Source organism: Teleopsis dalmanni, chromosome 2, assembly GCF_002237135.1.
Source record: "Teleopsis dalmanni isolate 2A chromosome 2, ASM223713v2, whole genome shotgun sequence".
NCBI classification, from domain to species: Eukaryota; Metazoa; Arthropoda; class Insecta; order Diptera; family Diopsidae; genus Teleopsis; species Teleopsis dalmanni.
In genome coordinates this window covers 232,060,271-232,080,609 of record NC_051847.1, presented here as the reverse complement: position 1 = coordinate 232,080,609, position 20,339 = coordinate 232,060,271, and the positions used below count along the sequence as shown (strand labels likewise).

General features: G+C 34.4%; 1 protein-coding gene across 1 annotated transcript; it reads right to left on the bottom strand.

The window, feature by feature from the left end:
* Positions 1-113: 113 nt before the first annotated feature.
* LOC119679884 (RING-box protein 1-like) lies at positions 114-777 on the bottom strand. The gene is made up of 3 exons (XM_038092466.1): positions 614-777; positions 513-540; positions 114-453 (listed from the first exon to the last, which is right to left on the bottom strand). The coding sequence occupies exons 1-3, from the start codon at positions 677-679 to the stop codon at positions 233-235; spliced, it is 315 nt and encodes a 104-aa protein (XP_037948394.1). The 5' UTR covers positions 680-777; the 3' UTR covers positions 114-232.
* Positions 778-20,339: the final 19,562 nt, after the last annotated feature.

Genomic DNA, 20,339 nt, shown 5'->3' with positions numbered 1-20,339 from the left:
CGGTCTTAATGTATGTGTGTACATCTCATAACTTCTAGTATAAATTACAAGTACATCATGTATAATAATAACAAATCAACATACTATATATTAAAATAAGTAAATCCAAAATATTTAATTATGAAACTATGCACTATTAAGTGCTTTCATCGCATTAAAAGCATTTAAAAATATATAATAAATGTATTTTATAAGCTTATATGTAACTATATGCAATCAACTGCAAAAACCCTTATGATCCCATACTCTGGTAGTCCCACGGAGTATTATCAAGTGGGCATACGTTACGAGTTTTCAGCCAGCGGGAAATGCAGTGAAAATGAAAGACATGGTTACATACACCCAATGCAGAACTACATTCCCCATTTGGTTCTTGTCCCTGGGAAGCTTGGCATTCAATACAGTGCTTCATAATATTATTACGACAAATGGCACAATTGTCCACTGCTATATCTGTAATAAAAATTAATAAGTCACGCAATCAAATTCATAGGTAATGTTACGTGATTTACCCCAGGTCCAAGTAGCCATAGCATCCCACTTGACAAATTATAAAAAAAAAATATTTCATAATAATATTTTTAAATTAAATTTAATGCAATTTTTTTCTCACCTTTGTTATTTCCAAACGTTTTTCTGGGCATGAAGCCTTGGATGTGGAAGGAACTTCTTTGTCCATTTTAAGAGGACACACACAAGTATTATTCAATTTGTACTTCTCCAATCTTTGTAACTCAAGACCTTTGTTTCAAGAGCAAATTTCAGAACTTACTAAAGTAAGAATGAAATTTTTATATTTTATGGATTTCAAGTTTTATTTGAGTAGTAAACTTTTTTTTAGTATCTGAATAACTGCTATGTTATTTTTTTTTTCTAAAAAAATTTTGCCAGTTAAATTTTAATTAAGAAACATTTATTTAATGATTTATTGTTTTAATGATAAACATTTTTTTAATAATATTTCTATTATTAAAACGGACTAATTTAAATAAAAAATTTTCTTAGAAACTAAATTTTTTTAAAAATTTTATTATTTAATTATTGGCGAATTAGCCTATTTTAAAAATAATATTATTATTTATAATTTATTTAGGTATTTTGTACCTCAAATTGAAAATAAAAACTTTTTTAAGAAAATATGGGGGCAAGAATTATTTCCTCTTAAATGGAAGAAGTTTATCATTGTCAAATTGCCAAAAAAAGGTAACAGAAAGAAGTGCAGCAACTGGAAGAAAATTTCTTTAATACCAGCAGTTTTCCAAATTTTCAACAAAATAATTTTAAAAAGAATCGCAGAAACATTAAGTGCGCTTATTCCAAAAATTCAAATAGGTTCCCGTCTAGGGCCCTCGTGCATCGAGCAAATTAACATCGTCACAATACGTATTGATTAACATCGTCTAACATTTATTGATTTTAAAATGGCGATCGACGTGCTTAAGAGAATTTACATAAGGCTAGCGTTAAACGCTAAAGGTATTTCTAATAAGATCATTAATATCCTCAAAAAGAGCTACGAAGGAGCCACGAGCAGAGTTTTACATGAAGGTACTCTTAGCAGCAGCTTTAATTGCAACAGTGGAGTGCGACAGGGCTGCATCCTCTCACCGTTACAGTTTATCACAGTCCTAGACGTCGTTATCGAAGCTGTAGAAGAAAGCCCAATCGGCATCGGTTGGAAGCTGAATCAAAAGCTTGGTCATCTCGAATGTAGTATTGTTAACAAACAGACACACTGATATGCAAACTCTCGTGAATAACGTATGCGAGCAGTCATATAAAGTCAGCCTAAAAATTAACCCGTCAAAGACAAAACAATCAGAATGAAAGCAAGCACTTAATCGCCCATCCTTCTGTACAATCATAACATTGAAGACGTGCAGGAACTCGAGTACTTGGGAAGCATAGTCAACAGCGATGGTGGCACGTCAAAGTATATCCACAACAGAGTGAAAAAGTAAAAGGCCCTTTCGCGTCTGGAAAACCAACAATTTAAGGTCCAAACTAAGATCAGAACATTCAACGCCTGAGCAAAATCGACATTATAATATGGTCGCTAACGAGGGCGTCGACTCAGAAGATATAAACCTTCGGTAATAGAAGCTTGCGGCGTATTTTGAACATTTGGTGGCCTGCAAGAGTCTCCAACGAAGAGCTATGGCAGCGCACCACACTGAGAAACCCAACAGACGCAATTGCCCATGCAGTCATGGAACGGAACCCGCAAGAAGTAAGGAGATGAGGTCATCCCAGAACCACTTGGTGGAGAACAGTGGCAACCGAAACGAACAAATCCTTTAATCAGCTACGTTTTGCTGCCAGAAACAAAGACGAATGGAAAAATTTTATAACAACTATCTTTGAATAGACTAAGTTCTAAATTTAATTGTATAATGAAGAATATGTTATAATAATAATAATAATATATACTAGTATTTCTTACATATTTATTAACTCAGCCCAATTAACACGTATACAAATCAAATACAGATTTCTCTAGGAATCAGCGAGTTTGTAAATCATTGACACTACTATAATTTTAAAAGAAACATCTTAACATCTGAGGTGTGGTAATATCTCAACATTTTAACATTAAAATTAATTTCTTTACTAAAAAATACTTTAAGATTTTCATATATGCAGTAGATATGTTAATAATAATGCATTATATTATTTAAAGATGTAGGGAGAACATATTAAACTGCAATCATTTTATTATTTAAAAACATAAGGTTATATGTATACGTACCTATTTCATCTAAACCAATATATGGTTTTCTATTCACAATTATAATTTCAACATTACTTAAATATTTTAGTGAATATAAGTTGTAGTTTTTTCGAATAGTAGTGAACTACAACAACAAAAATTTTTTTTTATATTATTTTAATTAATTGAATTTTTGACTGACCATACAGTTGTTTCGAGTATTGCCAAATACCCATCATCAGTGATCTTGAAAATAATTATTTTATTTAATCATTCGTTAATAATTTTTCGAACTCTTGTCCTGCCAAATTTGAAGCTCAGAGTCAGCTTACCTTAACCAACTGTTCCAAAGCCGTACTTGACTTTTTTTTATGTTCGCATATATTTCTGGAGTTTTGTTACTTTTGCGAGTTCGATTCCTGATACTTGCAGTCTCAAAAATAATTATTTACGAATAATTATATACAAGAATTATTTCCAAGATCACTGAGATCACTATTTGGCAATACTCGAAACAGCTGTATAGTATGCCAAAAATTCAATTAATTAAAATATGAAAAATAAAAATTTTGTTGTTGTAATTCACTACTGTTCGAAAAAACCTCTGTATTAAATATTTTAGTGCAATTCCTTTAAACTCAAGTACCATTTCATTTGAAAAACAAATTCTTAAAGTATTAATCTTTAGCTTTCATTTTATGTAATTAATATGACGTAACATTATCAAAACGCTGTTATGACATCCTAAAAATATCAAGACATTTGCAACTTCAACAAAAGTAGTTCAGAAATGTTGACAGTCAAATTATAAAGTTCCGATTCGCAGTACATACATATATCCCTTGCATGACCATTAAGCAAAATTACAAAGCAAACATGCAAACATGCAAACGCACTGCGAAGTCCTCTTGGCAAAAATATGTTTGATAAATGACACACGAAGGATTTGCCACAGAGATCAAATGTACAAGAGAATTTGCAGAGCAGAAACCGCCGCATTTTAACCACAGTTGCAATGGCTGCAAATAGTGCAAGCAAAAAAGCTAACAGAACCAGAACGAGTGCACCAGCAAAAGAAATAAAAGGAGTGTAACTGCAACTTAATTTCTGCCTTCGTGAATTAAAACGGGAATTTGCATGCCGTTGTGGCAAGGACAACTGTGCGTATGAGTGATTATCGGCGCAACATTTGTACTCGTGCTGTCTGTGCAACTGGCAACTGTAGCGAGTGCAAACAGCTGTGACATTTGCAGCATTAGTAAGTTGCCATGTTGCACTTGGGCAATGACGCGAATGAACATAAAATTTGCCGGACTAAGGATTTTGTGCCGTTTTTACTGATTGTCTGCGATATGTTGCGCTGCTGTGATGTCTGTTCGTTATATTGTAGTATGTCCGTTTTACTGCAGGAAATAAAATCGCTGAATTTGTGACAAATTGAAGTAGGACCGGCAGGCATAATGTGGTTAAGTACAATATTCTAGCACAAAAATTACAGCAATGTATGTAGTTATTGCATGCGACTGACAGCTGCAGTCGAACCACCACGATTTCCTGCAGTTTAGAAAAATATCATTTCAAAATAAAAAGATTTAACTTAAATCAACTTAAAATAGTTTCTACTTAATTAAACTTTTGATTTAAACTTTTGCTTTCTAATTTCGAACCAAAATGTTAATTTTTTTAATCTTTTTTTGTATTTATTGCATTAAAAACTTTTCAAATAAAGCACAAGCTGGTAACGTATTTGCAACGCATACGATTGCATGCAACAAGAAACATACAATTTCATTGTTCAACTTTAATTAAGTTGCAGGTGCAATGTTGATAAAGTCAACCACAAAACAATGCAACAATATCTCACCTCCACACCTGCAACTCTTACTCTTACTTGCTTGTTGCTTATTCGCAACTGCAAGTAGTTTGGTACCATCCCAGAAATAAAAAAGAGAAAAACAAAAATACAGTGGAAAACTTTTGTATTGAAGGAAATTTTAAGGCCAAATATTGCAGGGCCTTATATTTTAAGCCTTGGCAACATTAATTGTTGTCAGATAACATCTGTCAGGTGACACCTACCTTAGACTTTTTGTCAAAATTGTATTAAGAGTATTTGTGTCATTTACAGTGATTGGATACAGTGAATTGAGTGTTCGCAAAAAAATGGAATTAAAGAAATCGCACGTAAAAATTTTACTGCGATGATTTATTACGACTTTCGTCGTGGATTATCAAGACAAGAGTGCATCGCTCAACTTACTTCTACATTTGGCGATAAAGTTCCAAAATTACTTCCTTTGTCACTGTGAAACGCTGGTACAATGGTTTTAATCGTGACAACAGTTCGCTCACTGACGAAATACCGAAATTCGTGAAGGTCGTCCAAAATCAATTGTTGTGGCAGAAAACTATGATGCTTCTCAAAAACTTCTAATGCAAGATCGTCATGCGACATATTGTGAGATTGAGGGAACCCTAGACATTAGTTTCACCAGCATATATACTCATAAAATATTACACGATCATTTAGCCGTTAGAAAGGTTTGATCTCGTTGGATACCCCATCATTTGACAAAATCTCAAAAGGATGCTCGTGTCGATTGGTGCACAGATGCTCAAGAAGTGCAACACAATTTTTTTTATTCAAATATTTTGGACTACTTCGTTGGCAAACCATAAATTTTCTTGGTATTTATTTTAAGACTTTTAAGACAGACAGAGACTAAACCTATAAATAATACGTTTATGAAATTACTTCATATTTAAATAATAACAATTTTGAAAATTAAATCGCATTAACTTTAAAATTTTCCGCCGCCCTCAACTTCTATTTCCTTTTTAATTTAAATCCTCCACACTTAAATTAAGTAGTGTGTTGGTCTTCCAATGTTGTTGTTTTTTTGTTGAAATACTCTAGCCAACTCTTCGTAGTAGCTTTTACACCTACAACCCAAAGTAACTCGAACAAATCCTACGGCCATGTTTTGTTGGTAGACTTTCTGGCTTATTTTAAACTCAATTAAACAAAACTCTGAAGTTACCCCAGCAGTATTGCTCCTCCAAACGCCTACCTCTAAGCCAACTGTTGTCGCTGCACCACCTTGCAACATTTACTGCAGAGTAACCTCTGCTTGCTCGACCATGTCAGTAGTGCGTTTCAGTCGTTGGTTTGTGTGTGTGTGTGGATTAAGTGTTTCATGTTCAAAACCTTTACGAGTTCCACTTTTTGTTTTGTTTGCTCAAAGCCCCTGAAAGTGTTAAATGCATTGGCACCTTTAATGCTTGATAGTTTGCCTCTTTGCCTTTTGCTGTTGCAAGTATTTACTTACTTAAGTGTTTGTAGTTTTGTAAGTCATTCTGCATCGCTGGCTATGTTTGCTGCAATAAAAAAGAAAACTGAAACAGTTCTGGGTTCCATTTATTTACCACATTTTTTACTGCATTTAGTACAATAAAATCGATTGTAATCAAATTTAGTATTGGGTCGTTTCTAGAATTGCTTAAGTAGCAAATCAGTTTAGCTGAAATGAAAAATAAACTTACAAAGCAAACTTGAGTGCTTTACACGGAAAATGATTTCTGTAAAGTGGGTGAGAAATGAGTATAAAATTTTAATTAAATTGTTTTTATGTTCAAAATAAGATTAGAAATGAAATTTAGTATCGAATAAAAGGCATATTAACATAACGAGCTTTTTGTATTTAGAATAGCAAAAATATTTATATATTGTAAACAGCATTGAATCAACCTATATTTGTTATAATAAAATGAAATTCATGTGAAACTTACATATCAATTATTTAGGACATATCTTATTAATAATATTAACTAAATTTTTGATTAATTAGTTACAATAAATTACCAAAAATTAATATAAATTACAAATTTGTAGACCTAAATGATATCCATACTAAATAACAATTTTAGGTAAACTTATGAATTTAATTGCAATGAGCTCTTAAATATCTTACTGAATAAATTGTTAATAATTCATTTGTAACACAACTTGTGTGAAGGATCTGAACGACGATATACCTAGGAGTAACCCAAAATTTTTAGTAAAACCAGCTAAAACTTTTTGGTGGAGATGCTAAAAATACACAAGAAATTATTACTGAAGAAGCCAGAATAAAGTTTTTTTATAATTTTATATTCATTATATTATTGACATTCTACAATAATATATAATATAATATAAATAATATAATATATATATAATATAATATATAACAACATATAATATTCTATTAATACTATTATTATATTATTAATATACTAATTAATAATACAACATATTATTAAAAACTTAAAACACACATCAGAAGCTGATATATGTTTCTTTGCATATAACCAAGCAATGATTAAAGTTTTATTTACATTAAATCAAAGTCATCTTATCCTATATCTCTTAACGAAATCAGCACATATAATATCAGATACTTCGCTCAAATACAACGAAAAATTACAACTACCACTACCACAGCAATGTATCACTTGAACTGGCAAGCGATACCGATCTATTAGTTATTCCTTAGATATCCATTTAATTATCAGTATCTGTGAATGTATGATATATTGATATTTACTTACCTATACGAAAACTAATTAATAATTTTATCTTTTAATTAACTCAACTTAAACCTGGAAACAAATTAACTTAGGTAGAACCAAAATCGGTAATAGTATATCGCTTTTTGTTCGAAATCGAAAGCCCACAGCAATTACCAGATTTATAAATATACTAGAATTGTTTTAGTTGGGTTTTTAGGCACACAATAGATCTTTTAGGTCGACGTGATTTCATAGCCTGTTATTTAATAATACGAGGACGGTTTGATAATTCAGTGACTTTTTGAATTTCCCGCGCAGTTACTCCAAATGCAATAGTGCTGCCGATAGCTGTAATCTACCAGTGGGCAACTTTTTAATTCTGAGCAAGCTACGTCATTCAGTTGGTGTTCGATAGCCGTTCAAAGCAGACAACATCGTGAATTTTTACCAAAATGGAAAAAGTGAATTTCGCCATTTCTTTAGGTTCGGAAACAGAAAATAATTGCAGGGGGCTAAATCTGGATAATATGCTGGATGGGGTATCAGTTCGTATCCCAATTCGTGGATTTTAGCCACAATGCTTAATCAGCACACGGAAATCACTTTTTTCCATAATCGTAAAAGTTCACGAGGTTGTCTGCTTTGAATGGCTATCAAACGCCAACCGAAGGACGTAGCTTAAAATTAAAATTAAAAAGTTGCCCAAAATCAAAAAGTTGCCCACTTGTAGAATACAGCTTACGGCAGCACTGTTTCATTTGGAGTAACTGTGCGGGAAATTCAAAAAGTCACTGATTTATCAAACCGCCCTCGTATCAATTGACTGCGAAAACCGAAGAACGGTATGATTAAATATCACTTTCAGTATAATATCTAATATTATGATTCATATTGTTGCGACTATAATTTAATATTCTCACATGATATGCCATAAGTATGAAGAATATTACAAAAGATAAAAACTAGACGTTAAATCTATAAGAAACATCATGGTAATGATACCAATTATTTTTACTGTAATTTTTATAGTAACTTTCTAAAGACACACTGCTCTTCATAAATTAATGTTATATTAATATCTTATAGGAAGTATTATTTTGACATAACAATTAAATATCTATAAAATACTATTTAATTAATTTATTTTAAATTCAACCAAGACGAATAACCTATTTGCATTCTACTACATTCTACTACTTACATCCAATACATGAAAAATTTAGGAAATTCAATAATCAATAATATTTAAATATTAAATTATTTCAAAAAACTTGGTAAACAATTTAAATCCAAGTCAGTAAAATTTAAAATTCGTACTTTTTATTTATTTACTTCTTTACCATATGTATGTTATATGGAAAAATTAAATTTTTTCTACTTACGGGTATATAGGTCTTTGCTTCCATATTGTTCTGTGGCATACAATACTTCCCTTTGTGTTGGCTTTTTTGTGTAGAAAATTGTAATGCCTCTGAATCCTTTTTCATTTCAAGCTTCATTTAATTGCGCACGTATACTTCATCGAAACTCCCTTTTTTCCACCAGTCAATGTGGAAATTAATTCTTCACAAACAGTTCAGAGCATTAACGTACACAGTCGGTATTAGATACAAAGTTATTTTAATCAAACATTTTTATTGCAATTGCAACTTGATTAGTTGCACAAGCTTCCAAGTTGATTGAGCTAAAATTTCATTAGGGGTTTCGGTATGACAATAACAGAGGCAAACGGCACCGGTAGCTGTAGCGGTAGTGGAAGTGAAGGCGGTAGAGGCTACGAGAACTGAAAAACAAATAAAATTAAACTTAAAACAAACAATATACGAGTATCGTTTTTTTCTTACTTCTGTCATTTCACTGGGAATGGGATTGGGATTTTTACTCTATACTCCATGCTTGAACTTTCGGAATTAAAACAGTCGTATATGCTAGAACATGGGACACAAAATGACAGGATTTGATTATTTGAGTAGCAACATGCACTATACAAATATTGACTGAAAGCACTAATTTTGTGTGGCAATGAAGCGCATACAAAGCTTCAGCAAACTGAAGTATTCGTGCTTTATTGCAGCAATTTTATTATGATGTATGTTATGTTGCAATCGGAGGGCATGAAACAAAGTTGATAAAAGAGATTTTTGTTGGATTTACAGTTCGCAGATTATTTCAACCTAAGAAACGAAAAAACAAAAATGTTAAAAGTTCTAGTGGAACAGGATTGTTAAACTGAATCCTGTCCGATGTCGTGTTAACTAAATTGTGTTTTCTTAAAAGAGTTTTATGTAATGGCAAGTGAAAAGCAAATACGCATATCAACTTCATTCTTTTATTCGAATACGAGTACTTTGATGTAAACAGTAAAATAAAACATCAAAAGTGCTCGTTTTATTTGACAACAGAATGTCTCGGACTAATAAAATTTCCTTAAAAGTTCATATCTGCACTCGATTCCTTATGTTCAATATGTACCATAGTCAAGAGAAAACCATAACTCGACCACAAAATTCAAATCTTGCAATCTTGGTTACACTTCCAAACCGAAATTGTCACAACTGCCTTAAGAGCTGTGCTCGTATGAGTCGATTTTTATATATATTGTACTTTGTTTGTAATCTTTATTTACTTCAGAGTATTGTTGATAAGTAGACTATGTTTAGCTCGGAAGGACTTCTTCGATTTTCACACAAAACTTTGTAGACACATATTTGTGTACTTATGTGCTTCGATACATATATAGTGCCGCACTATTAGCATATGTGTGCTTCACAAACGCACGAACAACCTTTCAGACATTTACAAATATGCATGCCAGTTTTACATATGCTCAGCTACTTTGGCTCCATTGAGCTTCGCATTTTTTCTTATTCACATTTTCAACCTTTTATTTCAACTTTTTTGCAACAAGATACTTTGTGGAAAATTTAAATTTTTTTCTGCAACGTTGCTTTAGTTTGATTATCAGTGAAAGAAAATTAAATGAATTGAATTTAGCTTTTATGTAAAAAATGAATTTTTTCTAGTCGTAGGAAAAAAATACGCTGAGCTCAGGATATTGTTTTAAGCAAATGATATTTATTTTTCTAAATGATGTACGCAAGATAGAATTTAATTAAAATGTGTGTACTCGAATTATATTATAATGTGGAATATATCATAATTATTTAATTTTTTTATAAAACGAGTAAAAGAGGTTAGTTCCAAAGGTAAAAACTTTACCAAGCAGCAAAATATATAAAAATTAATTAAGTTATCATAATTTTTTAAATGTTTTATAAAATATTTAAGTCTTTTTTGAATGCGGGAGGTGAAAAACAAAAATAGACGAAAATAGAAAGAAATGAAAAATAATATGAGTGGAGGTCGTATCATATTGAAAGTCCCACATTCATGCCACTTTATTACGAAACGCCACTTTATTAGTCAAGGTGTAAAGAGGGGTTTTGAAAATACCTCGAGTTAAGAAAGAGTAAAAGTACTTAAGTGCACTGGCTCAAAACAGCTTTAACATAATAATAATATTATACATATATTTTATATATGAAAAACTTAGGGTTTAAAACCACCTAGACCCTTTTGCAAAGCTCAAAATGCACAGAACATGGTGTACATTTCACAGAATGTACACCATGTTCTAATCACTTAAAATATAAATGCGATGAGCATGGACATAACCAATATAAGTCCAAGTGTATTCATAGGTATGCAAAAATAAAATATCGATTTTGAAATATGAATCATCTCAAAAATTCCAAGCTTTTGTAAATTGGTATTTGCATCTTGGCACACGAGTGTCAAAAAGGAGACCATTAAAATAATTTAATAATTTAATGTTTCTACTCAATATAGATGTCAAAATGGAAGATGGCAGTGCAGGAGCAGGAATTACGGGTTCGAAATTCCGCAAAGCAATCGCAATGGGAAAAAACGCTTCCATTTTTCAAGCAGAGGCCTTAGAGCTATGTGCGAGAGAATGCCTACGTAGGGGCACCAGCTCTAAAATTTTTAGCAAACTCTTCATTCCAACCAAAGTTGATCTGGGAATGCTTTCAACTTCGCAATACCCTAGCAACGAGGAACTATGTGGATACCGGGACATGAAAGGCATGAGTGCAACGAAATAGCAGACTCCCTAGCAAAGAAGCGAGCATGTACTCCTTTCATTGATCCAGAGCCCTTCTGCGGGGTAACAAATAGCTTCACAACTAACTTATTATGTGAACGAAAAAAACAGTATCTACTTGAATACTGGAGAGCCCAAACAGGCATGCGGCGATCAGGGAGATTCATTGATCCTGAACACATCAAATTTGATGCTATCCTTGGCCTTAGCAGAACCGATATTAAAATCTTAACTGAACTTCTCACAGGACACTGTAGACTTAATTACCACATGAAGATTATAAGTGCAGTAGAAAGTGATTCCTGTCGATTCTGTCATAAGGAGAAAAAAACATCAGAACATATTCTATGCAACTGCCCAGCCTGATGCCTGTGTTTAGGAGTAATAAATAGGGCTTTAGTTTTCTCATTTTTAATTTTTATTTTCCATTTCTGGAAGAACTCCAGGATGAGCCTGCGTGTTGGTTACATTTCTGGCAAGTTTATCGAAATATAACAAGCAAGCATCATCTGCGTATAAGGAATGTCAGATGTGAGGATGTTGTACAACAAAGGGGAGAGTGGAGATCCCTGAGGAACACCGGATTCTATTCTTCACACTGACGAGATGGTACTGTTGATTCTTACACGAAACAACCTCTCGCGCAGGAAGCTGCCGAGGATTTTGATTAGCCCGACTGGGATACCAAAACGAAACATTTTAACTATCAGGCCGTCGTGCCACACCTTGTCAAATGCCTTGGCGATGTCAAAAGTAATCATACCCGTTGATTTCCTTCTGCTCAGGGCAGACTGTATCATCGAGCAAAGACTAGTACTATCTTCCCAGTATTTTCGTTTAGAAAACGGAAGAAAACAATATTGAACCTGTCTAGCTCATCGAAGCTTGAAATCTAATGAACCACATATCTCCAATCATTTGTATAGTATCAAGTGTCTAGTAAAAGTACGAATAATTTACAAAAAAAGAAACAAAGTAATGAACTAGCGCATATCTGAAGGTCTTGATGTTTCTTAAAATTTAACAAAATTTGAGTAACTAAAGCGCCAAACATAATGGGTCGTATGAGTAATTCTTTATAAGTGATTTTAGTGGGTTAAAGTGTCAATCGATAGTTTAGATACTCATTCACTAAAAACAGAACCACTTTCTTTCTCTATATTACGACACCCGAAATATTCTGCTTATTTGAATATTTTCTAAAATAAAATACTTTATATTAAGTGTTAAGCTTAGTCTGAAGATCTGAACATTAGAATTCATTAAAAATCCAACTTCTAGTCTTTATAGAAGTGCTGCCACATTGTAAATGTCATTAATGCATAAGCAAATACCTTAAAGCACTGTAACTCATGTGGAAGGCACCATCAGATGAGGAGGAATACTCTCCCATATTAACTGAAATGCATATTGGCTTGCAGCTTAATTGTTGAGCCACATATGCAGCACACACACACTACTTTCGCATTAAAACCATTAGCTGAGCTGGTAATGTTGCTATGAAAGTAAACCCAAACCCCAAACAAGCATACACGTCTTCAAATTGGCAACACCACAAATGTAGTTCATTTTCACTGTTTTGCGGTATGTTGCACATTTTAGTAAGACTTGTTTGCAGTTGCTGTTGTTCTGTTTTGTGTTGTTGATTGTTGTGTTGTTGCTGTTACTGCACTGTTAGTGTTGTGAATGTTGTTATTGCTGCTGCTATTAACGTTGTTAAAATTGCAACAATTGCGTACATTACTGCAATGTTGTCAACGATACCTGTAGGCCCTAAGGCATATTGTACTTTGGTCTTTGATGCTGTTAATACGAGCACTCGGAGTGTTTATTAGATGCTCGCTTGGTTGGTTGTTCGGTTGTTCGGTTGTTTGGTTGGTTGGTTGATTGCCTGTTTGGTGTACTAGTTCCATGTGTTGCAGAAGAACATCAGTTTTTGTGCGTACATTCTTTAATGTGGAATCATTTTCACAATTCATTAACACGTTTTTCATCTCTTTTCTGATATATGTCGAATATAGCAAAAAAAAAACTTACTCATATTTAATTAACACCACATGTGCTGATGAATTATTATTAAACATTAATTTGAGAAAAATTTAATTCACGCCATACAGAGAACACTCGAACTCCATGGCTCATTAGGCCTGTAAAGTATGTAATTTAGTTTAGTAAAATATTAAAGAAATTAATTATATGTTTAATGAATATCATTTATTAATATTATTAAGTCAAATTTTTAAAGTGTGGCTAATATAAATTGAACTTACTTAGGGCCATGATATATAGACAAGCTATATGACGAATAGTCATGGAAATTTTAAGATCTTTATCGTCACGGCATGTTATACAGAAAGTCATATCGCAATTGACAAATTCCTACTTTTACCAGTATTTTGGTGTATTTTTTTCTGTCTAAGTTATGTGTCTATACAAAAATATATATATTTCCTACTAATAATCTCAAATTCTGACATCTAACACTTCGTTCAATAATGTGTGTGACTAATTAATTAAAACACATTTTTTTGCCAAAATTCGTTTTTATTCATCAACATAGTCCCCTTTTAGGGAGATTATTATTATTATTTAAAATAGGCTATTTGTGCACCCCGACCTAAAAGATCTATTGTGCGCCTATAGGCCCAACTAGGACAATTTTAGACTATTTATAAATCTTATAATTGCAGTGGGCTTAATTTTACCTATTTGATTTGGGACCAGGATCCCGCTACCAAGGTAATCGAGTCTACGTCTTGCCACCGCTGGGCAGTTGCATAGAACATGTTCTGATGTTTCCTTCTCCTCATGACAGAGTCGACAGGAATCACTTTCTACCGCACCTATAATCTTCATGTGGTAATTAAGTCTACAGTGTCCTGTAAGAAGTTCAGTGTAGATTTTGATATCATTTCTGCTAAGGTTGATGATAGCATCAACTTTGATGTGTTCAGGATCAATGAATCTTTTTGACTGTCGCATGCCTGTTTGGGCTCTCCAGTGTTCAAGTAGATGCTGTTTCTCCCGTTCACATAATAAGTTGTTTGTGAAGCTATTTGTTACCCCGCAGAAGGGCTCTGGCCCAATGAAAGGAGTACATGCACCCTTCTTTGCTAATATGTCTGCTATTTCATTGCCCTCATGCCCCTCGTGTCCCGGTACCCACATAAGAGTAACATAGTTCCTCGATGCTAGGGTGTTGAGAAGTTGAAAGCATTCCCAAACCAGCTTTGATTGGAATAAGGATTTTGCTAAAGATTTTAGAGCTGCTTGGCTGTCTGATAGAAAGCATATGTTGGTACCTCGGGTGCCCCTACGTATGCATTCTCTTGCACAAAGCTCTAAGGCATGGACCTCTGCCTGAAAAATGGAAGCAGTTTTTCCCATTGCGATTGCTTTACGGAAGTTTGGTCCCATAACTCCTGCTCCTGCACTGCCATTATCCATTTTGGACCCATCAGTATACCATAATTGAGAGCCCTGCTTTAAGTTTATTTTATTATTTCTCCAAGTTGATCGGTCACTAATGACTACTTCGAATTCCCTGGAGAAAGCTAATTTTCTATTCATCTTGTCGAAGACCTTAAGGCACGGAGAATTCCAGATTTCATCTAGAATCTTTGCGTGTCCTGTCAGATTGCCCTCTTTAAGATTACCTAGATAAGGAAGCCTTAGTGCAGCACTGGTCGCAGTCCTTTTAACTGTAATGTGTAATGGGGTGAGTCCAGTAAGCATTGCTAGGGCTTCTGTGGGGCACGTTCTCATTGCTCCCGTTACGCTTAGACAGGTTGTTCGATGAATCTTATTGAGAGTCATCTTAGCCTTCGTCTGATTTACCTTTGGCCACCATGCCAAAGAAGCATAGGTGATCATCGGTACTATTACGGTCTTTTACGACCAAGCCATCATTTTTGGTCGCAGACCCCATGTTTTACCATACAGTCTTTGGCACGCATAAGTTGCTCTTAGAGCTTTGCCAGTTATATATGATAAATGGTTTTTCCAAGTAAGAGTTTTATCTAGAATTACTCCTAGATATTTCATTTCCTCAGAAAGTATTAAGTCAGTGTCCCCTAACTTTAAGGTCCCTAGACTCATCTTCCTTCTTCTGGTGAAGGGTACTACATTTGTTTTATTCGGATTAATCGAGAGTCCTTTCTCTTGACACCAATTTTGAGTGATATCAAGAGCTAGTTGCATACGATCGGATATGGTGGAGTCAAATTTGCCTCTAACCATGATGACTAGATCATCTGCAAAGCCCTGAACTTCATATCCGAGGTCACCAAGAGACTGTAGGAGTTCGTCAATGACCAATAGCCATAGGAGTGGCGAAAGAACGCCTCCTTGAGGACATCCTTTGGTTGACTTGACAGTTAATCTCTTCGTCCCCATTTCAAAGATTATCGTCCTATTTTTCAGCATATTGAGAATCCATGTTATGATCAGTCTATGTATTCCTTTCCTGACCATTCCTGCCTCAATTGATCTGAATGTTGCATTATCAAAAGCTCCTGTAATGTCAACCGATGTGCAGAGAGCTATTTCCTTGCCGTCTAAAGCCTTCTCGATTTTACTCGTCAGACTATGTATAGCGGTGTCGGTCGATTTGCCCGACTGATAAGCATACTGTTCAATATGTAGAGGTGAAGCTTTAATATAGACTTCCCTGATGTATTGATCTAGAATCTTCTCCATTGCTTTAAGCAGGAAAGAAGTAAGGCTAATGGGCCGAAAAGCTTTTGGCGTGTGGTCCGCCTTTTTGCCTGCTTTCGGTATGAAAGCTACCCTAGCCTTCGTCCAATGTTTAGGTATTACGCCTAATTCTAGACTTATCCTAAATAAGTTTGTTAATATCGGTGCTAATATATCAACGCCTTTCTGAAGAAGGCACGGTTGTATATTATCGATACCAGGTGATTTAAACGGGCTGAAAGTGGAAATGGCCCATTTAGTTTTATTGACTGTAAAGATTTTACGGGCCAGTGAAAGATCTCTTCGTGTAACCAATAAGAAACGAGTATCCTCGATGGTTTCCGTAGTCTCAGTATACATGGCGCAGCCTGGAAAATGAGTGTCCAGCAAAAGCTGTCCCGTTTCTTCCAGACTTACCGTAAAGCTTCCGTCAGCCTTCTTTAATGTAGAGAGGCTATTTGAGTGGTCTTTATTTAGAGATTTCTGGAGTCTCGCAGCCGCAGGAAGTGTTTCAATCTCCTCGCAGTGCCTCCTCCATGATTCCCTCTTTGATTTCCTCAATTCCCTATTGTAAGCCGTTAAGGCACACTTGTAAGATGCCCAGTCCCCATTGGACTTGGCTCTATTAAGGAGCTGGCGGGCTTTTTTGCGTAAAATATCTAGTTCCCTATTCCACCATGGGACGTTCCTAGAACGTTTCTTTTTGATAAGTTCGCAGCTATTTTCAAAAGCCCCTGTAATAATATTTTCTAGTTTGTTAACCTCAAGATTTAGTTCCTGACAATTAGTAATCCTATTCCCAAGACAACTAATGTTTTGTTCTAAATAGAAGTTATATAGAGACCAGTTGGTCTTCCTAACATTTCTTATTTCGAAAGTGTCTTCAACTTCCCCTTCCAAATCAAAGCGTATATATTTGTGATCTGATAAGGAGTTCTCCTCTAACACCCTCCAATTTGAAATGTTATTTGATATAAATGCACTTGCTAAAGTGAGATCTAATACCTCTTCCCTTATCGCATTTACAAAAGTAGGTTCGTTACCTTTATTAACTACCATTAAATTGTTAGTTGTGATATAATCAAAAAGTGACTCACCTCGTGTATTGATGTCTGTGCTTCCCCATACTGTATGGTGTGCGTTGGCGTCGCAGCACATTACCCACTGTAGGTTTCGGATACGGCAGTATTCTGTAAGCTGCTGGAGCTCGAGAGACACCGCTTCCTCTGCGTCGCCAGGGAGGTACAGAGATGCAAAAACTATTATTCTCGTCCCCCTAGTACTAGGCACTTCTGCCTGTACCGCCACCAGATCACGCTGTATGAGCTCTGTAATTGGAAGAGATTTAATGGTTTTGTTAATCATTATCGCCGTTCTAGGACGATCAACATTATTATCATAGATTAACTTACACGTTTTTGTCTGTAGACCGTTTATGCGCCCCTTTGTGGCCCATGGTTCTTGGATGGCCACAAAATCCAGACAGTGTTGTTCCACCAGGGCACTGAGCCTGTATGAAGCTGCTATAGCCCGGTGGAGGTTGATTTGGAGGCAATGAAGTTGCCTCCAAGAGTTTTGCGGATGTGGCGGAGTCCGGGACATTATATCCCAGACTGGCCCTTGCCAGTCTGGGATATAATACAATCATTGTAAAACGATTTTTCTTTGCCTTCAAAATAGGCGTTAGTTTCGGCGATTACTTCATCATTTGAGCCAAATCTCTTACCACGGAGCATCTTTTTGAGGTCTGCGAAGAGCCAGTAGTCGCTGGGGGCCAGATCTGGAGAATACGGTGGGTGCGGCAGCAATTCGTAGCTCAATTCGTTCAATTTTGCCATCGTTTTCATCGACTTGTGACACGGTGCATTGTCTTGGTGGAACAAAACTGTTTTCTTCGCCATATGAGGCCGTTTCTTTGCGATTTCGTCTTTCAAACGCTCCAATAACGCTATATAATAGTCGCTGTTGATGGTCTTCCCCTTCTGGAGATAGTCGATGAATATTATTCCATGCGCATCCCAAAATACAGACGCCATAACCTTGCCAGCCAACTGCTGCGTCTTTGGTCGCTTTGGGCGGCTTTCAGCGGCTGCATGCCACTCAGCAGACTGTCCGATTTGACTCTGGAGTGAAATGGTGGATCCATGTTTCATCCATCGTGATGTACCGACGCAAAAACTCCGACTTATTGCGCGTAAACATGTCCAAACAGCTCTTTGAATCATCGATTCGTTGTTGTTTTTGCTCCGGTGTGAGCAAACGCGGCACCCATTTGGAAAACACCTTTTTCATACCCAAATGTTCGTGTATTATGGTGTGTACACTGCCTGCTGATATCTGTAGAATGTCAGCAATCTCCCTCACTTTCACTTTACGGTCGGACATAATGATTTTCAGTGTTTTTTCAACGTTTTCCGGAATAACAGCGTCATTTGGCCGTCCAGTAGATGGAATCGTCATCGGTGTCTGTACGACCACGTTTGAATTCGGCATACCAATAACAAATGCTTCTTTTTGATGGAGCAGAGTCCGAATAATGTTTTTCAAGCCATTCCTGGCATTGAACAGTATTTTTTTTCATTAAAAAACAATGATAAATCAGCACACGGAATTGCTTTGAATTCATTTTTTTTTGAAAACTCAAAAGTAGCGTCACTTAAAGCACTGTAATTTGTAATGAACCTACTTTTTCCTAGCCGGGGTAGTTCTCAGCCTAGTCCAAGGTCTTACAAGAAAATTTCTATTCGCGGGGACCCAGCGTTCAACTAATGTCGTTTCTACCGTTGAAGTAAGATGTCGTAACAAAGTAATTATTTTCGAATTCAAGTTTTTTTCCTTTATTAAACAATTGGTAATATATGTATAACAATCAATGTATTTTAAATAAAAAAACAATTTATCAAATAATATCTTTACAATTACTCATAAATAATAATAATCAAATAATATTTAACTGATTTCAATTTTATTGAACAATTTGTATTTTTAAATAAAAAAACCAATTTATCAAATACTGTCTTTACAAGTACTCGTAGTTAATAATAATCAAATAATATTTAACTGATTTCAATTTTTATTGAACAATTTGTATTTTAAATAAAAAAAAAAACAATTTTTCAAATAATGTCTTTATAATTACTCGTAGTTAATACTAATCAAATAATATTTAACTGATTTCAATTTGTATTGAACAATTTGTATTTTTAATAAAAAAACCAATTTTTCAAATAATGTCTTTATAATTACTCGTAGTTAATAATAATCAAATAATATTAATTAATCATGTTTTAAGTTTCACGTTTATAAATGCCTTCTTTGTGTTCATTTACATACAACAAAATTTATAAAAAAAAACTCATAAAATGTTTTTAAATAAAAATATAAGGGAAGATTACTTTGATATTTCACTTAGAATTTTTATATAATATTTTTACATTCCTTAATTGTGGATTCAGTAATGAAATTTTTAATGTTACACTTTATAATTATTTGAGATTAAATTTGCATATTACAGAATAAAATTTTTTCCACAAATATCCTGTTTTCGGTTTAATTTCGAGTTTTATACATATTATTTGTTGACTTCTGTATTTTATATATATATATATATAAGCCTTACCCTCTCTGGTACATCAGGGCAGCTTACAATGTCCAGCGTTGATTATCAGGAACCGCCAATCACCTTAAACTTTGCCACGTATCAGAGACAAAGAGACACCAAAGCCGCGCCACGTCGTTTGCTTATGGTGTCAACACGTTTATAATCTTCGAACGAGCACCAGTACAAAATCTTTTAGTTAACCACTGTTAAAGCCGTCAACTATTTCTTTTATACTGGGGCTATTATCACTATTATCCCGAGCACCAAAATAAATTTTATTAGTAAAAATCAAAGTTTTATTTTACACTTTTTGCTCTTAAGCAATTTTTTTTTAATTTTTTTCAAAAAAAATAATTAAAGTTGTAAATCAAAATTTAGTTTATAAATAATTTTTGAATTAATTATTTCTTTATATGGACAAAAACTGAGTAATTCACACCACCGGTACGTTGCGTTTCGTTTAACATAACCACGAGCCAAGAGACCGAAAACTTCTCCGCTTGCGCCTTTTATTCTCCTTTTTTCTAACTGCGTCGAGCGGACTTTTTTGTTAGCCGTTGTTCGGTCAATACCCTCAACATTTCCCCTCATCAGGCATTCTGTTGTAGACTTCTGAAAGCTTTAAATTACACTCGCAGCTTTTTCCCTATTATCCGCTG

What these genes read in the sequence shown, in the direction of transcription:
- LOC119679884 (XM_038092466.1), bottom strand. Translation starts at nt 679, where the DNA reads ATGGACAAAGAAGTTCCTTCCACATCCAAGGCTTCATGCCCAGAAAAA. An exon ending in AACGTTTGGAAATAACAAAG is followed by an intron (nt 541 to 613) that starts GTGAGAAAAAAA and finishes TAATTTGTCAAG; the next exon opens with TGGGATGCTATGGCTACTTG. An exon ending in TATGGCTACTTGGACCTGGG is followed by an intron (nt 454 to 512) that starts GTAAATCACGTA and finishes TTTTTATTACAG; the next exon opens with ATATAGCAGTGGACAATTGT.